This window comes from Planococcus citri, chromosome 5 (genome assembly GCF_950023065.1).
Source record: "Planococcus citri chromosome 5, ihPlaCitr1.1, whole genome shotgun sequence".
Taxonomy (NCBI): Eukaryota; Metazoa; Arthropoda; class Insecta; order Hemiptera; family Pseudococcidae; genus Planococcus; species Planococcus citri.
Window position 1 is genome coordinate 50,351,793 of NC_088681.1, and position 25,089 is coordinate 50,376,881.

Consider the following 25,089-nt stretch of genomic DNA (forward strand, 5'->3'; position numbering starts at 1 on the left):
CCACCCAGATCAATTTTTCAGTCAAGTACCTCAATTTTTTTGAACCAATCTCCTTCGACCATTTCAATTCGTTTAGCACATTCCTTTTTGGATCATTTTGAGCCATTTCACCTACGTTGAATGTGAATAAGGTTGATGGCCACCTTGATTGATTTTCTTGGCCAGGTATGACAATTTTTTTTGTACCACGAGTAATTTTTCATAATCAATCCAACTTTTTCAACATGATTCCTGAGGGATGTTGTGAAAGATTTCCTCAGCAAGAATTTAAATAAATTTGATGGCCTCCTGGATCAATTTTTTTAGCCTGGTATCATCATTTTTGGAAGCCCCGCCCACTTTTCCAAACTTTTCCATCTCATTCAACATATTTTCTTTGGATTATCTCGACCAATTTCTTTAGCGATGAATGTGAATGAGACTGATGACCTCCTAAATTCATTTTCTAGCCTGGTATCAATATTCCTCAAAGCCCCACCCAGTTTTTGAAACAATTCCGCTTTGCTTAAAATAAACTATTATCTCTTCTCCTTCAACATAACCCCCTTGGATCATTTCGACCCACTTCACTTGCAATTAAAGTAAATAAGTCTGGATGGCCTCCCAGATTAATCTTCTAGCCAGGTTTGAGCATTTTTTGAGGCTCCATCATCCTTCTCATAATATTTCAGCCCATTATCAACATTTTTCACAGCTCTACAGCAGTGTCAGCACTATCCAACCCTAACAAACAGAGCAAAACTCAGATAGCCCCCCTGATTTATTTTCAAGCCTGGTAATTTCTGGTTTCTTTTATTATTTTCCTCTGAAATCTGATTCATTTTCATTCGACTATTCCTGGCAACCCAACAATCCTCGAATTTTGATCTTATGAACTTTTCAACGATGGCCACCCTGATAAATTTCACAACCCGGTATCATTTTTTCATTACAATTTTTACAATCTAACCAAATCATGGGAGTGAGACCAATATTGGACATTTCAAAATAATTCTTCAAATTTCACATCAACGATTCAATAATACAGAAAATGTTTCAAATATGGACACCTGAATAAATTTTTCAGCCAAGTACCAAAATTTTTGATGTTTTCAAACCATCTGTCTTGCCTGACCCCTCCCCCTCCCCCTCCTCATCAAACCCAAAACCATATGCCTCAAAAGAATAAACCCAACTCCAAATGACTCTCCTTGAAAACCTGAACACATTTCAACTGTCCTATCAAAATACAATCTTAGCTTCAAAATCACCCCAATTTCCACCACCAACACCAGAATACATCTCTCTATTATGACCTAATTACACACCCCTCTCTCCTCTCACATCTCACCTCAACCTCCAGCTCAACTCCCAATACCACAATCACACCCTCCACACCACACAAATCTATATTTTGAGAAGCTCGTCTTCTTCGAATCTAAAAAAACACACACACACACACGCACAAACCAACATACATAATATAAAATGAAACGAAACGAGCTCGCTGAAAAACGAACAAGTATAAAAAAAACCTCGCCGAAATAAACGCGCGCAAACATCAATCCGTTGAATATTCTTTCAACTGCACGTCTCCTCAGTTCCTCATCCAGCTCTTCGCGTTTTCTCTCTCGCAACCAAGCACCAACAAAACACCGCCTCGAAGAAAATCTATACTGCGGATGAAGTTCGCATAATACAACGAAATAACTCCCGACAATAATAATTCCCGATCGAAAGTTTTATGTAGTAGCTCGCGTAAACATAGCTTCGGTGTGTCTCTTGTGCAATGTACAATACTGTTGCAGATATCTAAAAGTAGGTACCCCTTACAAAAAAAAAATATATGTATAAACTATGGTTCAGAAAATGTGTCTACGAATGCGTTCAATAAAAATACCAACTTTTCCAACTAAAAAATAATAAAAAAAAATTAAATTAAAGCTATCGAGAAGATTACATCTACGAAAAAAATCTACATAAAAAAACGTAGGTACAAGGGGGAAAGAGGAGATTAATTCTAACAATCGCGATGAGGACCTTTACAAAAACTGATATGGTTTATCATTTTATTCATTTTTCATTTTTTTCGTTTTTTGGCCAGGGAAAAGGGGGGCAACAAAAACACAGGTAACGGAAAATAAGAAAACGAAAATGAAAAAACTCCTCATAGACCACCAACGTCTATAGAAGTGTGCACAAAAAATTAAAAACGTTTGTTAGTATAAATAGTAATAATAATTTAAAAAACAATTTTTATCATCTATTGTTTCTCTTCTCTTTGCCGAAGACACATTTTCTGATTAATGAAAGGAGGATAAAAAAAAAACAAGAAAAAAAACACCTACTAATTATTTTCTTTGTAATAATCCTAAAATAAATTAATACATTAATTAAATATGTGTAAAACACGAGAAATGAAATGAAACGAAACGAAATGAAAAGAAAAAAAAAGAAAGAAAAATGAAAAAGAATCCCAACAAATGATTCGACGACGACGGCGACGACGACGTCTTCGTCGTCTAATATAAAAAGCGTTAAAAAAATAAGCGAAGAATGAAAGAAAGAAAGTAAAAAAATAATAATAAAATCAAATAAAGTCGGGTGTTGAAAAATTTTTCAATTCGCATCCAAAGACGAAGAGAAACAAAATAAACAAAGAAATAATAAAACTTATCGATCGTATTTCTCTCGCTTTATCTCTCCGCCTCACTTACCCTATCGTGCTATCCTTTTTTCTCGCTCACGCTCTCGCCCACTCTCTGTCTTCTTCTACCCTCTCACTCTTACAAGCTCACCCCGCAATCTAAATATTTGTCAGCGAAATAAAAAATTTACAGTGCAAACAAAAACAAAGCGCTTTTCGCAAATAAACCAACCAAATAAAAAACTTCTCGTAAAAATAAAACCAAAACGAAGACGAGTTAATAATATTAATCAATTCGTATCTCTATATGAATAAATTTAATTTATATCATTATATTATATAAAAAAATTATATAATATAATAAAAGAAAAAAAAATGGAAGGGATACCTAAAACAAACAGGGTGAACAAAATCCATAATCTACCCAAATAATATTTTTTCCCTCGGTTAGTAACTATAAAGTAGAGAGGTACCAATTGAGCAGGACTCGATCCAGAGTCCTCACACAATAAAACAATATCAACAACAATAACACATCAGAAATCGGAATTCCATTACCTTATATGTATCCCAAAAATGACCATATATTAATATTAAACTGACCCTATATACGTAATATAAACCTATATTGTATGTACACAAGACCGCAACTGTGCTTAAATATCTCGTAAAATAAACATATCGTACTCTATAGAGGTAATCGAGTATAATTTCATATTTACCTGCATGGTTTGCACCATTGATTCTGCTGATCTAATCCATACCTCGCCCTACACTTCTTCATATTGTTACCTGTCATCATAAAAAACACAGCTTTAGAAACAATCGTGGAGGTAGGAAAATTAAAATTAGAATTCAGCTTGAAAAAAAAACAAACAAAAAGCTAGAAAAAAAGAAGTGCCCTTTAGATACCAGCAAAGTACTTGGCTATTTCCCATAACCGCAAAATCAACACTAGAAGACCCGACGATGATGGCGTTTTCGATTAGGGAATTGAATATGGCAAATGGCAACGCAACATTGGTGTTTTATTCGAGTTAAACATGTGAAAAACGTTGCCTTATATGCTAATTTCTTCAAATTTTCACACGATAATACTCGCCAGTACACATTTTCTCAATTTTATTCGCTTTTGAAACGCGACCGAAATAGTTTCGTGATCAAAAAATGCCATAATTTTGATAATGGGTTTTCGAAATGGCAACGTTGCATTTCGCAAAGATGAATTATTGAGATTTCATAACCAAATGATAATTATGTATATGTCAGATGGTCAATTTTTCCTAATAAGATGACACCAAAAATCACATAAATAATGTCTGTTCCACCCCACTTTTTTAAAATCTAAAAGCCCAAAATCCTGCGAATAAAGAAATCTGGCAACATGGCACATTCAGAGGGCAGACACTTGGAAACATGGCAACATGAAAACCTTGATGAAATAGCTCTCTCATCCCCCCTTCCATCTTTGATTCTTTACCTAAGCCCGAAATCCTTCAATAAAGAAATCTGGCAACATTGCAAATTGAGAGAGCAGACACCTGGCAACATGGCAACACGAAAACCTAGATGAAATAGCTCTCTCATCCCCCCCCTACCATCTTTGATTCTATACCTAAGCCCGTCATCCTGCGATAAAGAAATCTGGCAACATTGCAAACTGAGAGGGCAGACACTTGGCAACATCGCAACATAAAACCCTTGATGATATAGCTCTCTAATCCCCCCCTTCATCTTTAATTCTACATACTATAAGCCCAAAATCCTGCGATAAAGAAATCTGACAACGTTGCAAATTGAGAGGGCCAAACACTTGGCAACAACGCAACATGAAAAATTTGATGAAATAGCTCTCTCATACCCACCCCCTTCATCACCTCAAGCACAAGTCATAAGTACAACAACTTCATCATGTACCTCCCATTGTAACACACTTGATTAAAAATTTGGCAACGTCGCATCGATAATATTGACCAAAGGACCCGAGATTTTTGATAGAAGAGGCCCCCCGTCCATCCCAAAAACCAACCAAATTGAAAGAAAATTTCAAAAATAAAACAAACAATGTGGCAACGCCACAATCTCACAATTTGGCAACGTTGCATGCTTCAAAGAACCTTGTTAAGGTTGCATTTTGGAACATTTCCTGGAATCCTGATCCTAATGTGATTCCTACTATAATTCGCTAATCTCCATCTCCTCCCCTTCATATCACTATCTACCTAAAGTTTGCAATCATTAAATTTGACAACGTCGCATTTTTCAAAAAAAAAAATCAACATTGAATAATTTTGCAATAATTATGAAAATATTCATTCTTAATTAGCTCATCCTCATTTCAATTCCTCCTTTCCAACGTCATATCCCTTCTAATAATTTTTTTTCAGAAATTTGGCAACACTGCACCCGCACCTATTTTTTTTTCAAACTATATAATTTTCCAAATTCGTGCGAACCATTTCTTCGTGAAAAATTTCGCACAATTTCAACTCCTCCCCCCCCCTTTTCCCCCTCCTACTCCTTCTACTCCTCCTACTCCTCCTCCTTCTCCCCCACCAACTTACTCATCCAGCCATGTTGCCATATCTACACGTCACCATCCATATCGGCAATTTCCCAAATCGAGTGTCTTCTTCGTCGGGCAGATCTAGGTCCATCTAACGTAAAGCGAACCCCCGCATGCAAATTTAAAAAAAGCTATTGAAAAAAAATCTACATTAATAATTAAAAAGGTAAAAGATTATAAACTTGAAAACAAAAATCATATAAAAGCTCAACTTAAACCTATACATTCCCATCACCTCTCGTACAACTACACCGAAATTTCCAACTGTAGTATAAAAAGCTGAACGAAAATAATAACGAAAAAAAAAAATAATAAACGTAAAATAACCGAAAAACTCAATAGAGAAAAAAAAACTCCGATTAGAAAAAATTTTTTAAACGAAAAATAAATTTCGCAAATAACTAAATCATGCATAGCCAACAAACACCTTTTTCGAAAAAAAAAACAAAGTTAATACATTGCTCAAAAAAATCATCGTCATCTCATCGATGCATAATAATAACTCGACGAGTCATTTTGAGCAAAGTTTTTTTTCTATCATCACAACGTACAAAAAAAAAAGTAGTTAAACAAAAGAAAAAAATTATATAAAACAGAAACAGAAAAAAAAAATCATTAATTCTATCGTAAGAAAAAAAAACATTCATTAAGAGAAAAAAAAACGTGAAAAAGAAGAAAAAAAATGCCTGCGTTAAAAGAGGAATATATACTGTATAAACGGGAAAAGGAATGTTTGCAATAAAAGTTGTGGGTACCTCCGTCATGGGTTTCTTGTTTTCTCTTCCGCTTTTTAGTTCTTGTAGTGTTAGCCCGAGATGACCAATCGGGATAAAGCTGCATGTGCAATTGTCTTTCTCGCCTCGCTAATTCGTAATATTTCGCTTGTTCGTCTCGGCCTAATGCATGCCACTGTTTTTTCGACATCCCACATACATATTATTAATTATAATCATTTAAGAGAGAAAAAAAAATGAAAAAGAAAAATCAAAAGACAAAAGACAAGAAAAAAAAACGTCTAATGAAAACATGTTGTTGTCGTAGGTACAAAGAAAGAAACGAAAAAAAAAAAAAAAATTAAAAATTCCAAGCTTCGGAGAAACCTTCTCTACTATGATGAAATTTTCACTTTTTTTTTTTTTACAAACCAACGGAAGAAAGAGGCATACGAAAGAAATTTCACTGTGGTTTTTGTTTTTTCGTGTATTATGTTCGGTTTAGTATAATAGTACATTAGGTAACTAGAAAAAAAAAGGTTTTAGTTGATTTTTTTGTCCACACTTTTTGCTCGTATCTCAGAATAACGATTCGCGAAACCTGACGAAAGGGCTGGAGAGCGGGTAGGGGGCACCAGATGGGCTAAAAAGGGGCAGGGGCATCGTTATGTATTTATCTACAACGTATATACATTATTTTCATATATACAAAATGGGAACGAATCAAGACGACAGCCATTATCGGTCGAATATCGAAAAAAAAATGCAACTCGAACCCTTCGTTGCGGAAAAATCGCAATAAAACGCTTCGAATTGCATTTATTCGACGTTCGCCCGGAATTTTGGCCAATGTCGAAAATTAATATCGAATACGATAGAAGCAGAGACGCAGAGAGCCTGGTTTGTGGTAAATTATGCGGTATGTTTGGCCGCTTTGCAGTACACAAAATGTAGGTACTCGATTGATGCTAATGCTCTCTATATCGCTTCTCGCAATAATACGAAAATAATTCTTTGCAATGTAACGAAATCGATTTTATTTAAAACCAAATTGTACCACGTAATATACTAGGTACCTACGTAATATATAGAGCTGTGCAACGTTTACACAGCATCGCAACCAAAGTACCTGCTCCAACTTCGTGTACCATACATATACAAAAATCCACCACTTTTTTTCCCAAACACGTAATAAAAATGTAACACATTCCCCTCGTGTAATCCTACCCTTTCACCATTTATTTTTCGAGTTACGATGACGTAGTAGGACACACAAACATACACGCGTTTTGAAATTATATACAAAACGACGATTTTTTTCCCTCTTCCTTCACCATCTCACCTCTGACCCTTTCCTTCGTATTTTTTATCCTTCTCGCTATAACAACTCGGGAAAAAGACTGAGAGAAAGAGAGAAAGAAAAAAATGTAAAATAAAATAAAAGGCAACATACACACGTATACGTATGTATAAATTTCCAGCAATCTTTCTCCCTTTCTCATTCTATCTCTTTTGCCCTCATCGCTGAGTCGTCGTCTGCTCATCTGCCAACGACGACGACGACGACGACGATTCCTTCTCGACACACAGCGAGAATATGCGCCGTAGGCGTCCTAAATCTAGCGTCACGCTGAAAACAATCCGCGTATAATACCTGCGATTTACGTATATATTCTCTCTCGGAAACCCGACCCGTCGACCCGGATACACGTCGTCTTAAAAAAATAAATAAAAAAATACGAAAAAAAGAACGAAAAATTATTCTCGACACGACGAGCGACGATCCGACATCGTCGTCGAAAGATTCCATCCTATGTGTAGGATATTGTTACAGTACGTATATGAACTCCCCCCTTCACCCCCTTCTGTCATCTGCCCACGTTGAAAGAGTTACCTCGTCGCGAAAATCCTGCGGTATATTTTTATTGGTTCGTATGATCGAATCACTTTACCTACGCCTATGCTTGTTTGTCCTCCTTCCTTCTTTATCCTTTTACTTTTGTTTTTACTTTTGCACATACACCTCCGCATGCAGAAGTAGTGTTTGCTTTTAATTTAGCGACGGTGTTTAATTATAAAAGAAGAGATCTTTCGTTTCGTTATATACCTAACTTGATCCGTAATTCAACCCTCGACTTTCGAAGTCTGTACATTAATGCTAAAGTAGGCCATATTTTGAAACAGGAGTCGAAAAACTGAGAGTTTTGAACGTGATGTACCTAGGTATTATTTCGACGAAGCTATGCAAATATTATTACGATAGATTTTGTCATCTATGTACATAAAAATATCATTATAAGGTGATTGTGTACTTTCATTTTAGGCGAGTAAATAATTGGCAACACTGATTTGATATTTACATAATTTGCCATTCAAATTGGTGAGGACGAGAGAGACCAGGAAAATTTCAAAGCTCATGGTAAGTATTGGATGTTCATATTTGTTCGATATGAATCGTCTGAAACAACAGAATCTCCTTCAAATTGAATAATTCGTGAAAAAAAGTTGATAATATTGAAATAAAATCATTCACGAGCGACTGATTCACCCTTGGAAGTTGAATCGAATCCTGGGCGAACGACTGAATCTCCGATCATCTGAACAGTTGGCAGAAAATTGAGTCAATATTGAAGTGAATCCTTTACGAATGAGTGAACAATTGATTCATTTTTGAATCGAATCATTCGCGAACGATTGAGTCATTTTCGAAGTGAATCGTTCGCGAACGACTCTCGTTCATTTTTGAATCGAATCATTCGCGAACGATTGGTATATTTTGAATCGAGCCATTCGCGAATGACTGCACCACTCTCAAAGTGAATCGTTCGCGAACGACTCGCTCATATCTTGATCAAATCATTCGTGAACGATTAGCACATTTTTGAATCGAATCATTCGTGAACGACTACATCATTCTTGAAGTGGATCGTTCGCGAACGACCGGTTCACTTCTGCACCAAATCATTCGCGAACGATTGGTTCATTTTTGAATCGAGTTGTTTGCAAACGACTGCATCACTCTCAAAATGAATCGTTCGCGAACGAATCGTTCATATCTGAATCAAATGATTCGTGAACGATTAGTTCATTTTTGAATCGAATCATTCGCGAACGACTGTACCATTCTTGAAGTGAATCGTTCGCGAACGACTCGTTCATTTCCGAATCAAATCATTCGCGAACAACTAACACATTTTTGAATCGAATCATTTGCGAACAACTACATCATTCTTGAAGTGAATCGTTCGCGAACGACTCGTTCATTTCTGAATCAAATCATTCGCGAACGACCAAATCTCTGTAAGTTATTTTCAAACAAGATCTTTTGCCAATAATTTTAAGTTGTTTATTATTGAATCAAATCATTCCCGAACGAATGATTCATTCTTAAATGAATCGTGAACGACAGGGTAACGAATTTTCAAGTTGAATCAGAATCAAATCATTTGCGAACGACTGTCACTTTCGAATCATTTTTAAAGATAATATTAGAGATGATAAAAATTTCACACAAACGATTTTCTTATTTTATTCAAATCGTTCACGAACGACTTGCCCGTCAGTTTTTGAAATCAAATCGGTTCCCTTCAAATTCTAAATTGTTTGCGAATGAAATGAGAGAATTTCAGTTTCAAATTTTAATCGGGGAACGGTTTGGTTGAGAACGATTCATTCTGACCAAATAAACTTCAAGCAATCAAATCGAACAATTTTCAGGGGCTAAAAACATTTGCAGATGATGAAGCTGGTTTCCTGTAAATTATTCAAGTATGTCTGATCCACATCAATGGGTAACCACGTTATGTACGAACGACTGAATCATTTTTCGAATCCTAACAAAATTATTCAAACGTTCCTAATCGAATAGTCTGGGATGAACAGGTCACAATCAACTTTGCAAATTTGAAAATCATTAGTTGGCGAACGACTCAATCGCAATGAGCATAAAATTAATCAATCGTATAATTTCCAAACTGTAGATTTCAATCTCCAAGAATTTCTATCCAAAAAACATGCCACATGATTTTGACAGGCCGGAAGTTCTTCATTTAATAGTCAATTGAACAGACGTTCACAAACGAATCAGTCCATTCAAGCCAATTTGTTCACGAACGTTTCATCAATTTCGAGGTAACAATGTTTATAAAAATGAACAAATCATCATCAGATTGAATTTTTTGGTGGGGAGGGAGGGAGGGGCTGAATCTAACGATTTTCAACTGAAAGTTTTTTACCCCTCTCCCCCCTCATCATAAAAAAATTATTCTTCCCACGAGTGTACTTTGATTTTTTAAAATAGTAGCAATTCGTACTGGTTATTTCGACCAGCTTCATTTTTCATTCTGATCTGAACGATTCAAATGTTGATAAATCGTTCCTTCGCGAACGATTGATTCATTTTCCAATAAAAACGACACCTGAAAATGAAGAGTTGAATCTGTAATTTCAGTGTAACCATTCGTGGATGAATTCGCAAAGGAACTGCAGATCATTTTCAGGCAATTTTTCAAGCAAGGGCAATTTCGTTCTTTCTGCCAGTTTGATGGATTTATACATATAAAGATGAGATAAAAAGTGTCTTTTTGAAACACAAACGATGAAATTCAATAATCTGGAGTTCTGGACGACCTTTTACCAAAACAACGAAAAAAGACAAAATCAGTGTTGCCAATTTGAGTTTCTCAGATACAAAATGAACGATCTCAGTTTCCTGTCCAACCTGTATAAAAAAAACCTCATTTAGGTATTTCTACTCAAAGACCGGAAAATTTTCCAGCTTTCCTTTTCCCCCTCACTTAATACCACATGAAATATGTATGTACTTCTGAGACTTATATCAAGCCACATTTTAAAAGCCAAATATGTAACAACCCGGGCATAAAACACAAAAAGCGACCATACAACACACAGACAAAAATGCACCATTATGACATAAAACATATGACGATACCCGATAGGTTAGTATAGTTTAGTACGCGTGTGAACCCGGGTAAAAGCTGATGAAATAATGAAACAATGAACACGCATCCCAAAATAATAAAGAAAACTTCATGACGTGCCTCGTGTCTCAGTTTTTTTCCATTTACAGTCGAAAAAACCCCGCAGAAACACGTGTCAAATCCATGTTTAAAAAAATATGTCTACCACAAAAGAAGTAAATAAAATCGACTACGTATTCGTTACAAAGAATTCTTGTTTTTCGTATATTCCTCGAGTAGCGAAGGGCATATCCAAGGCATTTTGGGCTATTCGGGAGGCCCTCGAGCCCAGGAAAAAAACAGAAAAAAAAGGTTACGAAAATTAAACGAAAAAAAAAGGTAAAAAAAACAGAAAAAAATGGTGTTTGTTTGGCTATACATTTTGCTGTAAATTAAAGCATCTGTCTACCACAAGTATAACGTTCAAAGTTAATATGGAAACAAGGCAGTACCCAAGCGACTAGTGCACCACACTACAATTATGTTAGCCAACCACAAAAATCAGGCTATTACGCGTCTCGATCTATTAAATTTTTTTTTTCATCTCCATCTTTCGCCAGCCAAATGAATTTTTCAATTGAATATTTTCTTTTTTTTTTCATCATACGAGAACCATGCAATATGAAAAATTTATCAGATCGCGTTCTTTATAGCCTGATTTATCGAAATTTTTCTCAAGTTTTGATGTATTTTTTTTTTTTGTACAAAAATGCGATAAACGTGTAGAAAAACCAAAAATTTTCAACACACAGATTCGAAATATTATTATCTTCAGGGAATAATACGAGTGTTTTTTTGATTTTTTTTGGTGTTTTTTTGGCTACATTTCTCTATACGTTTACGGCATCTTTTTTTTTTGTTTTTCGGTGTAGTGACGCAGACATAAGACACAATAATCCAAAAAAAAGGGACATTTAAGGGGATACCTCCTCCCGCATCGACGATTGGAACTCGCTCTTTCTTCCGTTTCTTCTTCTTTGTGCCGTAACCGTAATTATCCCGGGCGCTCCAGCCCGGATACAACTCCATATGTAGCTGTCTCTCCTGCCTGGCTTTTTCGTAATATTTAGCTTGCTCTTCTCTTGACAGCGAATGCCACTATTACCAAATTTTATTATGAAATTCAATAAAATAAAATTTTTTCGTATACTTGAAAATTAAAAAGAAAAAAAATCAGAAAAGAAAATCATAAATAAATAAACAAAAATCGAATTTCGTCAATTTTTTCCTCATTTTTGGCGTGGAACTTTTTTCAAATCCACGAGATAATTATGGATTATTTTCATTAAGACGTAAATGTATTATAATAGTATAATATCTAATCTAAAGTATATAGGTATAGTTAATCTACATATACATTACATACAAACACTTACACATATTATACGTCATGGAGGGTGAATCCAAATCGTATAAAAAATGCAGTAGTTTATTGTATATTTTGTATATTAAGGGTATAATATACCTACATTATATTTATATAGGTAGGTATTAGGTAGGTATACTACTAGGTAATATCTTTTAGTAATAAAAAAACGCTCAAGAGCTACATACCCTTCTTCCCAATATTTGGTTTATGGCAGCGCTTTCCTTTAGCGTACATTCGGCGACGACTTTGGCTCTCATTTCTTTCATATAAAGCATAAAAGCGTTTAACGGTTTCTTAATGTGCGGTTTTTTCTTTTCTGTAAAACAAAACGCAAATACACGAAAAGATGCACACACGTGTGTGATTAGTTTCATATCTTTCCAAGGAGAAATATCTATTTGACAAGGCAATCCCAAAATGCGGGTTGATTTGGAAATTTTGTGAAAACCTTTTCACAAAAAGCTTCATGCGATGAGTAAACGAATTCGTCTTATTTCTGTCCAGGAAGGATAATGTGATGGATTGGGCAAAGGAGGGGGAGGGTAGGGGGTAGAAAAAATTTCAAATAGGTACACGATGATTTTATATCCTAATCTCAATATCAGCAAGAACATTTCTCAACAGTCGAGAATGAAAATGGGAAGGAAAAAATGTCACGAAAACCTCATCTTTTCATTTGTACAAAAATATGATCGATTGTAGAAAAAAATAATCGATAATTCGATCAATCGATTCAGAAATCGGTGACTTTAATTTAATGATCAAACAAAATCGAGACATCAAAACTCATATCTCCCCCCCCCCACCTTGGAATTTATAAAAATTAGAAAATCTCACTTTTTTATTCTTCAAACTCACTCAAAAAGAAATTCTCAAATGTTGCTGTATCTTGAAATGTTTTATTTGACATCTTTAAGAAAAAATTTCAATTAGATAATTATGTTCTTCGTACTTCTGAAGGCAGTTTGTTTTTCAGTTTCGTATGATTATGGGAGAAAATTTATACTTTTGATCGTTACTTTCGATCTAAAATTAGATTTTTCGACTATTTCTCAAGTTTCTCGATCTACAGCGGCTCTGAATTAAAAATCATTTTCTGATGCATTACACGAAAATCGATTAAATTTTTACCTACGGGTCATTCTATACCAAATCAGCCAAAACTTGCCGAAAGGTCATCGATTTTTTGTTTTCATATTTTTGCATGTCGGTAGAGGTTATCAAACGATGAGAAATTTCCGGACAAAAACTAAGAGGAATTAAATCAATTCAAAAGATGGCTAAAACGAAGCAATGTAAAAGAATGGCAATTTTAAACACGATCGATGAAATGAATCAATTTTCGATCGAGATATTCATTTTTGATGCAAAATTAATTTTTCATTTTGAACACGATCGATCATAAGAGAGACTGAAAATCGTAGATGAATCGATTTTTTTAGTTCGATAAATCGATTTTTAATCATGGACAATTTTTGATCTGGAAACTCATTTTTTCACTTTGAACATAATAAAATTGATCATAAGAGATCGAAAATCGAAAATCGCAAATGATCGATTTTGAAGATTCGATCAATCGATTTTCGATCATTACCGATTTTTAATCGAGAGTTCATCTACTTTTGATCCTGAAAAATTAATTTTCTATTTTGAACGTGTTCGATCATATGAGATCGAAAATCGCAAAATATCGATTTTTAGGATTTAGCAATTGATCGATTATTGACTTTCGATGAATCGATTTTCGATTGTGGCCGAATTTTGATCCGGAAGATAATTGCTACTGAACGTAAGAGATAAAAAATTACAAATGATCGATTTTTGATAGTCGATCAATCGATTTTCGATCATGATCGATTTTTGATCGAAAGTTTAGCTACTTTTCATCCGGAAAAAATTATTTTCGATTTTGAACATGTTCGATCATATGAGATCGAAAATCGCAAACATGATCGATTTCGATTGTGGTCGGATTTCGATCCGGAAAATGATTTTTGTATCTAAATCTAAAAATCTTATATATTTTCATTTCAAACATGATTTGATCATGAAAGATCGAAAATCGCTAATAATCGATGTTGTTCGATCAATCGATTTTCGATCATGGACGATTTTCAATGGAGAGTTCATCTACTTTTGATCCTGAAAAATTAATTTTCCAATTTGAACGTGTTCGATCATATGAGATCGAAAATCGCAAATGATCGATTTTTGACTTTTGATGAATAGATTTTCGATTATGGCTGAATTTTTATCCGTAAAATAATTTTTACATCCAAACCTGATTGATTATAAGAGATCGAAAATTACAAATGAATCGATTTTTGGAATTCAATTAATCGATTTTCGATTTTTCAATTCGAAAATGTTCGATTATGAGATTGAAAATCACAAATGAGTCGATTTTTAGAATTCAATTAATCGAGATTGATCATGGTCGATTTTGCACCAAGAAATCTATTTTTGAAACCAAAATTCTGTTTTTCATGTTGAACACAATTGATCATAAAAGATCAAAAATCTCAAATAAATCGATTTTTGGATTTCGATTATTAGACTTTCGGTCATAACCGATTTTAGACTGGAAGGCTTTGAATATGAGAGAGGTTTCAGCTCTGGTCCAGAAGGATGATCGATCAATTTTTTGATTACATAAATACGATCAACTGCTTGATCAATAATAAGAAATTCAATTTTATCAATTGGTCACCTTTTCTTTAAAAATTAATAATAGTTGAATAATTTCAAAAATTTTCAAACTACTTCTACCCCCCTCCCCTCTCTTCCGCACAAGATGATAAAAACAGTGAAATAATATAAAATAATTTTGTACCAGTCAACAAGTGGAAACTTTTAAAAAAATTGAATAAAAGATCGCCGATGAAAAAGCATCCATTACCTTTCCCCATCTTTATCTTCCAATTCGTATATGTAAAATAAAAAAGAATCAGCATTTCACAATCCACAGATCCACATGCATAAAAATACTTCATAATCAACAAAAGCTGCCTAAAACTGTTATCTCCTCTCTCTCTCTTTCACCCTAGTCCCTTTCCTTCTACTGAAAACAAACCTTTACAGCAATAAAAGCAAAAGAACACTCTCCAAAACACCCATACCCACCAGTCTACATTTCACTTCTGACATCGTCGTGCAAAACTCACAATCCTACAGCTCTGCTTCCAGCTTCCTTCTCCGACTCCACTAACCGATCTTTTTCATTAATCTCATTTCGACATAAGGCCATATACAAGACGGCCAGAAAGACAGACAAAGTTATCATTTCTCGTATCAGCAGGTACACTTTTCAAAGATCACATTACAGTCAGGTCAGCAAAGAGAAAAAAAAACCAGCAGCAAAAAACAATCCATTCGTTAACCGTTCAGCGGACAATCCACTTCCGCGAAAAGCACCGTGGTCTTGTCAGCTCTCTCTTTCTCCCCGTATCGTAAAAACTGTTACTTAAACCTCCCCTAAATACTGTCATCTTTCACCTCGAGGCCAAAGTCTTCTTCAACAGGTTTATTACACTTTGTTGTATAGACAAACAGCTATCTTTATATACCGTATACCTACCATAGAACATCATTAATGTTACAATGTTCCTCGATTCGTTCAAGGCGACTGTCACTCACACTCACACATTCGCACACTCACACAAAAAATCGGTACAAAAAAAAGCCAAAATATACACGTACTGATGGAAAAAACAAAGTACTCGTATATATAGTCTATCTATCTTGTTTCTTTCCCCAATCTACCGTGTACCTACATATACTACACAAACCCCAAATCAATAAATCACCGCGCCATGGTTTTCACAATACACTTAGGTATACAGATACCATAGAACAAGGTATGGTATACCGCTACATATGTCAACACTCCATTATAATGGTAAAAAAAAAGACACAAGAAAAAAAGAAAGAAAGCCCAGGAAACAATTACACTGGTATATTCGGCGAAACTGAAACTATTAAGTTGTCTAAAAACACCCCCGAAAAGAAAAAGACAGAAAGAGAAAGAAACAAGACAGTAGAATAAAGAGAGCGAAAGAAGAGAAAAAAACAAACCCACGTCTTTATTCTTTCTATATGCAAATTCCGAGAAACGCGGATTTAGCAAATCATTTTTTAAACTTTACAATTCTTTCCGAAAAACCATTCATTGTATACTCTCTATTCTCTCATACAAGAGTAGTGAAATGACCAAAGATACACGTTTAATTGCTTCCTGGAAATTGATTCTGCAAAACCTGCTACATTCGACTGGACGTCTGCAACTTGTTGGCTCTCACACATCGTCGTCGTCGTCGTCCTATATACTGAAACCCTTAAAAACCCCCCTCGTTGAACAATACAGTAGTGAGACGTCTCCTTATACTGTACACCGAGATGCTAAATTTATAGCTTATAATATCACGTGCTCGAGCACGAGCTTTCAAAAAAGGGTTAACGTATATAAACTTCAATCTTCTTATACGGCGGGCTAATTCAACTCAACCACCGCGTATCCGATCAAATACACGGTTATATATATACGAAGCAATGGTGAAGATAGATAGAGGTAAGGTAAGTGGTACATCTACATACAACCTGCTCCGATTTCATGCATCGCACACACCCTCATCCTGCCACCCTTTTTAGCCACGTAAAAAACCACACCACCGACCAACCTATCTATACACAGTGCTGACCTTTCTTCCCCCTGAGTATACATACAGTAACACAGCGGCACATACTACATAATCGGGTCAATGCCTTTTCAAATACACGAGGCCACATGTTGCGACCTTCTCGATTAATTTTCTTTTCTCCAAACGACGACATCGTGTACGAAATCCTTCCTCTCGCCTTTCTTCTTCTCCTCGACCATCTTTACGTACCTACAACTTTGACCACCCTTATATTTTTTGAAAAAAAAAAATAAAATACAAGGCGACGAAAAAATTACGTTTTAATCGTCGTCGTCTGCGTAGAATGGGCCTTTTTTTCCATCGCGTTATTAACGATCGACTACGACGACGACGACGAAAAAGACGACTATACGACGATGCGCAGATTAAGACGACGAATTCGTTTACCCCGCAGTGCTGCGAGCTTCTTTTTATACGTACAAAGGTGAACGAAGCGATGAGGAGAGCATAAGGCAACGAAAAAAATAAAAACTAAAAAATGCTGGTTCTACATTACCTTGACTATTTGTATTGTGACACGAGTCTTGTAATTTTGAGCTATCGTTTGAGGAATTTTTATGATCGGATGACCTGTAAAATAACACAAAATATTAGATACACAGAATATACGTACTATACGAGTATGTACGAGAAAGTTGAAAAAATAATGCGAAAATGGCGGAAAAATCCAAAGCTGGAAATTCAATACACGTGTACGAGCGTATTAAAAGGTCACTGCTTTTTTTGGGGGGGGGGCACCATATTGATTAAATTACAGCTTAATAACTCCTAAAACATGCAACTTATTTGATCTGGAAAATCGTTCTTTCCATCTAATCAGATTCATCTTGATGGAAGACCAAATCAAGATCCATGCCCTGAATGAGCGTCTGTTAGTCTTCGTGGGAGAATTCGTTTATGATGGTAGAGGGGGGAGGGGAATTATTGGAAATCTTGGAAAATTGCAATTGATTCAAATGGGTCCATAATTTTTTGTGAGGGTGGGAGGAGAGGTGAGAGGAAAAGAAAAATACGACCGGAGGTCATCTTAGCCTACTGAGAATTTATGGAATTCGAGAATAGTTGAAAAATGAAAAAAAAAATGGAAAAATTTACATAAATTTTTGAAGAGTTTTATACATTTTTAGTTGAGAAAATGTGGGTGGTGGGTGGGGTGGGGGGGGTGGAGATTTTGAAACATATTGCCCTCCTCAGGGAATAAAAATGAAGTTTTTTTTTGGCTTCCTGAACTACTTAATATTTTTTTAAAAAATTTGTCATCATTTCAATCTAGTACAAATAATTAAATCCTAATTTTCAATTACATAATGTGAAAAAAAATTTTAATGCTCTTCGACTTCTTCTTGCCCAAAAATCCCCCCCCCAGCTTTCATTGAAAAAATTCTGGCTACGTCGCAGGGTTAAAGATCATCAAGCATAACTTACAGATTCGTCATCAAGATGCAAATTAATTTTCATTTATAAACTCAAATACAATATTCACAATTCAAAAACATTTTCCCTCGAAAAAAACAGTTTCCTCATTTCCTGGAACTTTTTTGAGGAAGAAAGAAGAGGTGGAAAGAATGAGGAATGAATGTTGCCTTTTTAAATGAAAAAAAACTGGAAAACGAATCACAATAATAACAAAATTACTCAGTCTGTGGAAATTGACAGACTTTGAGGAAATCACTGTTTTCTTTGAACGATTTTTCCTCATTTGTTCAACTCCTTGGCTTGTTCTATACTGATTTTGAGCTCAAATACTTGAAATACTCCAAAAACAGTTCATCAATCTGTCAAATATTCAACCTGGCCTGAAAATTCGACCACTTTGGAGCTCACTGCATCCCTCGATTAAATAAAATGCAAACCAATGGAAACCAGTTTTTGATGCAGAAACTTCACACTGATAAAATATCTGATCATTTGACTCGAGTTTTCATTTTATATTTTAATTTTTTTTTTTTAAACCATAATGAAATCTCAACCACACCCACCACGTAAAATCGATGCTAAACGACGCCAAATCCTCGTTCCAAAATTTAGACAGATTGTTTCAAAATTTCAAACTCATTTGGACTTGCTGAAATTAAGTTAAACAGTCGAAGATTCACAATTCGTGATTTTTCAACTCATAAAAAAAATCAAAACTTTACTTCTCCTTTGAAAAATATAATTTTCAAAATTTCATGACCCCCCCCCCTCCACCACTCTTTGAATACTTTGCCAATTTTTTCGATCAAAACGAGGAAAGTCTTGAAACGTTTTTTCAAATTTCCAAAAATTACTTTTCAATAATTTTTTTTTGAGCTCCCATGAAATTTGCAAAATCAATGCTTTAAGACCTCGTAGTCCACCTTCGACTTTAAAGCTCAAAAATCGATTTATTTCCTTTGAAATTCGAAACAATTATTTCAACATTTCCAACTCATTAAATGCATGTGAAATAACCAGTCAAAAAATTCATAATTTTGTGTATTTTTTCCCCAGAAAAATCTATTTTTCAGCATTTTTGAAAATTCATCTTCCTCCCCCCTCCCCCTCTAGAGATTCCAAGCTCATTATCATTAATCTGTTACAGAATTGCTTTACAAAGGATATCTACTAAATGTTTTGTAAATTTTTTCAATCGAAATAAAAAAGTCATAAAAAGCTCCTCGAATTCTCAAAAAATTAATATTTCACTATATTTTTAAAAATCTCTATGAAACTCCAATCTACGCTTCATGACCTCACAACAGGTCCATTCACTTGAGTCGATTCCAGCAGAAAAACGACTTAGTCTCTGTTGAAATTCAAAAAATAATTTCCAAATTTCAAGCTTCCCAGGAACTTGTGAAATGAGCAGTCAACGATTTATAATTTTGTACTTTCAAACTCGAAAAATCAAACACAAAATTTTTAACCTATACTTGTCTTCTTAAACATTTTTATCAACTTCTGCCTCCCCTTCCTTTTCTTTCCGAGATTCAAAATTCATTAATTATCATTAGATTAGTATTCAAAGGTTACCATATGTTTTGACAATTTTTTTCAATCAAAATAAAAAAGAAAAAAAAAACACTAAAAGCCTATTGAATTTTTACAGAACTAGTACCTATGTACATGAAACACGATATATGTACCTCCTCGTTCCAATAACTGTCATTCAATTAGCATTTGAATTGAAATACATATTTTATGGCTCATTCTCGCTGATTTATAAATATTTTTTCGTTTCATTGAATTTTTCATTTGCAGTGTACTGCTCAAATTTATAAGAATCATCAAAAAACAATTCAAGAAACGACCTCGTCTTCTCATTCTACAATTTCGAGTCTCGAGCTCACGAAATTAGCAAATTACAATAAAATGAAGCCTTTGAAAAAGTCGCTCATTCGTGTTTAAAGTTTATACAACTTTAGAAGAATTAGGTTACGAAAATCTCAATTCCAGCACTTTTTTCAAATTTTTACACCCGATTGAATTATAAAAATGACACTTGATTTGTTTCAAATTTGAAACATCCATTTTTGAAAAATTGTCACTGATAAAATGTACCTACTTTTGATACGTTTTTATTTAAAAAATTGGATTTTGTCAAAAAAAAGAGCTAGCCCGGCAAACTGGGGAGGGGGAGGAGGAATGAAGAGTGGACAAATTTTGCTCCTGCGACGTTCAAAAAATTGGGAAAATAGTTGTTTTTTGGAGAAGGAGGAGCTCATGAGAAGTATTAGCGAGCTGAAGAAATTGTGAAGTCGATTTCTGATGGATTCGTAAATACGTCTTCAAAGCTCGTGAAATTAATAATACTTCCGTATCCCGTTCAATTACTTTCTTTCTGCGCGTTTCCACTTTTCAGTGCATGTTTTATACGCCGCGATTATTTTCAAATTATCGTAATCTCAAGATAATAACGTCAACTGATTACCAAGATGCTCTCACTCGTACAATCAAACATGAGAAATAAACCAATTCGAAAGATTTCATTCACCTTATCACTTCTCTCCTAAAAAAACCAACTTCCAGTTCTACAAAACCTTATCATATTTAGGTATTTCACTTCACTACCAATCGAAAAGAAATCACTATCCCCTTTTCAAAGTAGGGTCTCACCTGTTCATCGAATGCTTCCTCTTCTTAGGTACCTTTTTGGGCGACTCTTTGGTTTCAGATCGATCAGAGTTATTGCTAAACGAGGGTATAGCAACTTTTAGGGGTTCACCGAGTGGCACATTAGATCCACCGCCACCTCCATTCGACTCCACGCCGCTATCATCGGCCGCAGTTTTCACCGCCATTTCGGCCTTTCTCTGCGCCTCGTGCCAATGTACCATTTGCCAAAACCTTTGCTGAGCCCACAGGCTGGATAAATTACCACCGTTGAGCTGGGGCGAAGCTGCACTACCGCCGCCTCCGCCGGACCCGAACCCATTATAGGAGTACGCGAATGGATAATTATTATTCAGGTATCCAGCTGTCATCAGGCTGTTCACGTACAGATTGGTCAAAAAGCTCGGATCGTAAGATGCGCCCAGAAACCCAGCCAGACCGTTTTTCGATTGCTGGTTCGAGTCTTCGGGTATCCGGCTCGTCGTATCAGTAGCCGGATACTTGGTACTGACCGAGTCGTCTTCTTCTTTGATTTCATGATGATCGTTTCTCGATGAGACCGTGGCTGGGATCGAATCGTGCTGTTTATCATCGCTGACCGATGAAGGAGCTACGACAGCTACTGGTTTCGGCTTGGTCTTCTTTTTCACCAAATTCAAAGGTTCGTTTGAGAGGTAATCGTTCATCGTGCCGCATTAGGTACGATCTACCCGGACCCGGATGTCAGGTTGACGAGCTTGATGAGCCAGCACTACTTGCTACTAATGATGATGGTGAATCTTTCATATGGATACACGAGTAACGCGAACGCTTCTACGAAGAAGCATATTATCGAGCGACGTAATAATTTGTATTTCAAAACGAAAACGAAAAATGAAAGATCAAATAGACCACATAACAACGAACGACGCGAGACGACGAGAACTTCAAAAGCGCGTTATCAGTACACGATACGAGCGAGGAGCGCAACTAACACCACTTGTTCTTATCAGCTTCTGCACTGGGCAACGGTTCGAGCGGATTTGATCGTCTACGAATGTAGAATACATGATACAATACTGCCAACGAGGCCATCCTACCACCAAACCACCACCATCTCCTTTCAGCTCGAGTCCATATCGCATCGAATGGATGGTCAGACAATTGTTTGTTTTTGACTCAGCTCCTCGGCTCTGCAGCTCGCGCCACCACAATACACAAAACAATACACCAGTACTTGCTTCGAACAAAAGAACAACAAAAAATAGCAGCCAGCGATCGACTGCACCCCGGGTAGTGGTTACTTTCTACGGTGGTTTCCGAGAAAAACGACAACAAATACACCACCAACAACCAGAACCACCTCGTGTAACTGTCAACTGGTGTAAAAAAACGTTACGTCTTGATCTTTCACCGGAACACTTTTGTTAACAAAATTGGTCGAAAAATTCGTAAAAAATCAACACAACATACCGATCGATCATATTAATCATCCAACAATCGACGAAAAAAAAAATCAAACGTTATGCAAAAAAAATCTCTCCTCGAGATTTGATTTCTCACTTATTTTGTCTCTCTCTTCAGACGACGACGAGAGCTGCAGATTGTTGTAGCAGCAACAACAAAACGCAAAATATATCCGGCCGACCGCAACACCGTCGAGCAGCCGAATACAGCACACAACACACGGTCGTCCTCGTCGCGGTATGTACCAGCGCCGCCGAAAAAATACGTATACACATCTGCAAAAAGCCAGCAGCAGCACCTCGCGAAGCCATAAATTTCGCGCCGAACGTGTTAAAAGCAACAGAATCGAAAGAAAAGTGAACCAGACAAAAGAGATTATACAAAATGCTACGGATGGGCGACGAACGCGAGTTCGGGAACGGTTGAACCGGCGGCGGCGGCGGCGACGGCAAGCGGCACGAAGGCAGGCCAACGGCGCACGGGGTGCAGGGGACGCAGGGGCCAGGCAACTCGTCACGACGCCGGGGGCTCGGAAGGGAGAGCCCTTTTACAGAACAAAAACAAAGAATATATCATCATCATTGCGATGTTCGTTCGCTATTCGTCCCTGCGGCGGCAAAACGACGCTTTGCCGTTTTTCCACACTCAAAATCGATATTCGCGAAACTCCGGCCCCCCTTCGGCCCCCCGCTCCATCCGAGTACGGTCGCGCACCGCGACGCAGCGGTGCGCCGCACCTTACGCCGCCGTATCCGAAAAACTAACCCTTCCCCCAGCGCCCCATCTCTCGCTCGCTCTCGTGCCATTCCTGCGAGCATTTCGACTACGTAGTACGTACACCACCGTCATTCACCCAGCCATCCGAGTCCGAGAATTGTTGGGAAATATACGCGAGCTTTCTGCGCTACCCGCCGACCCCATCCGGCCATACAGCTCTCTGTCTCGCTTTCGCGTTTCTGCCAATACAATTACAACTATACGCCAGTGTATATATGGTATGTTGTGTATAGTGTAGTATAATATGAGCTATACCATACCCATCTATATAGTACAGTATACGCGCAGAAATTGTAGAACGTTGCACCCCTTCGCCAAAGACAAATACAACGAAAAACTTTTCCGGTAGTATTCTGACACCACGTCGAGTTCAATCAGTCATCTCACATCGTCGTCGTCGTCGTCGACGCTTTCGCTGCTCTTCCACTTCGTATATACGAGTACACAAGTAGACGTACCGCGAGCTACCTACGTCTATATGTATTGTACCATATACCATACGTTCTGTAACATTTACCCCCCCCCCTTTCTAAACTTCTTCGCCCCAATATGCTTCCTTTATCATTCGCGCATTTTCTTAACAGTAGTTTTTCTTGTATGTATGTAGCAGAGTTGCAGGATTTGCTAGAGCAATACATTGTGCCAATGAGATCGTCCGTCGCCGAATTGCTCAGTCGTTAAGCTTGTCAGATGCACTTAATTATCTTCCTTTGTACTACGATATGCTATAAGATGAAATCAACTATTAAAGGCTCTTTGAGTCTAAATAGATACGGAGACAGGCTCACTTAATCACTTTTGTCAATATGTACAATGTACATTATTGTAGGCATAGCACATTGTAAGCGAGTATCATCAAAATGATCACACATACTGCAACTCAGCATACCCATTCAAAGATATTAAAAATCAAGATTATATCCAAAATCAAGTCTATGGTGATTTGGTAAATGATGAGAGGAGGGGAGGGGAGAGGAGAGGAGTCAGATCAGAAATTCAAGTCAATATTTGAACTAAACGCCGCCCTAAAAAAAAACTTCCTCACAAGCCATCACGCCACGCAATTTCTTTTTCTCAAATTTGGACCGAAATTGGGGTACGTCTTGTGATAGGGGTTGAGAAAGTCAGATCGAAAAAACAAGTTGATATTCGAACTCAGCACCCTTAAAAACCTAACAAACGATATGTCACACCACATCAAAATTCATTTTCATCTTGGAACGAAATTGAAGTGCTTGAAAGGGGGGAGTGGATGGGGGGGATCAGATCAAAAACCAAGTTAATATTTGGGTTTAGTACCCTCAAAACCCAACCAAACAATAGGTCACACAACGTTATACAAGCAGTAGATATTTTTTCCCATTTTTTGACCGAGCAGGAGAGCTAGTGATAGTGTTGTGGCAGGGGTTTGAAAGGCTATAATTGTCATTACCTATGTCACATTAAAAAATCACACATTCATTTCGTTCATGGAGCCAAATTGTGGAGGGTCAGATCAAAAAATTGAGTTTGAATTCGGGTTCAGCTCCTTCAAAAACCTAACAAACAATATGTCACACAACAAGTGTAACTCACTGGCAATTCTTTGATTTGTTATCAGCAACATTTGGTAAATTACCAGTAATTTTTGGTAAATTACCATTACCAGTAATTTTTGGTAATTACCAGTAATTTTTTGGTAAATTACCAGTAATTTTTGGTAAATTATCAGTTATTTTTTTGGTAAATTTCTTTTAAATTTTGGTAAATTACCAGTAATTTTTTGGTAAATCACCAGTATTTTTTGGTAAATTTCTATTCAATGTTCAATAACATTAGTAGGTAGTAGGTACTTTTTTTGTA

At 36.3% G+C, this 25,089-nt stretch overlaps 1 protein-coding gene across 4 annotated transcripts in view; it reads right to left on the bottom strand.

The window, feature by feature from the left end:
- pan (pangolin) overlaps window positions 1–25,089 on the bottom strand; it is a 286,631-nt gene that overhangs the window by 11,955 nt on the left and 249,587 nt on the right. For 2 of the 4 annotated variants that reach the window (XM_065369038.1, XM_065369041.1), the window contains exons 8-11: window positions 17,447–17,520; window positions 12,439–12,569; window positions 11,811–11,982; window positions 3,349–3,418 (exon numbers count right to left, since the gene is read on the bottom strand). In XM_065369038.1, coding sequence (XP_065225110.1) covers window positions 3,349–3,418; window positions 11,811–11,982; window positions 12,439–12,569; window positions 17,447–17,520 — 447 coding nt within the window. Of the gene's footprint in view, window positions 1–3,348; window positions 3,419–5,947; window positions 6,102–11,810; window positions 11,983–12,438; window positions 12,570–17,446; window positions 17,521–21,027; window positions 22,838–25,089 lie in introns of those variants that run through there. The other 2 variants (XM_065369042.1, XM_065369040.1) reach the window with 2 other exon arrangements.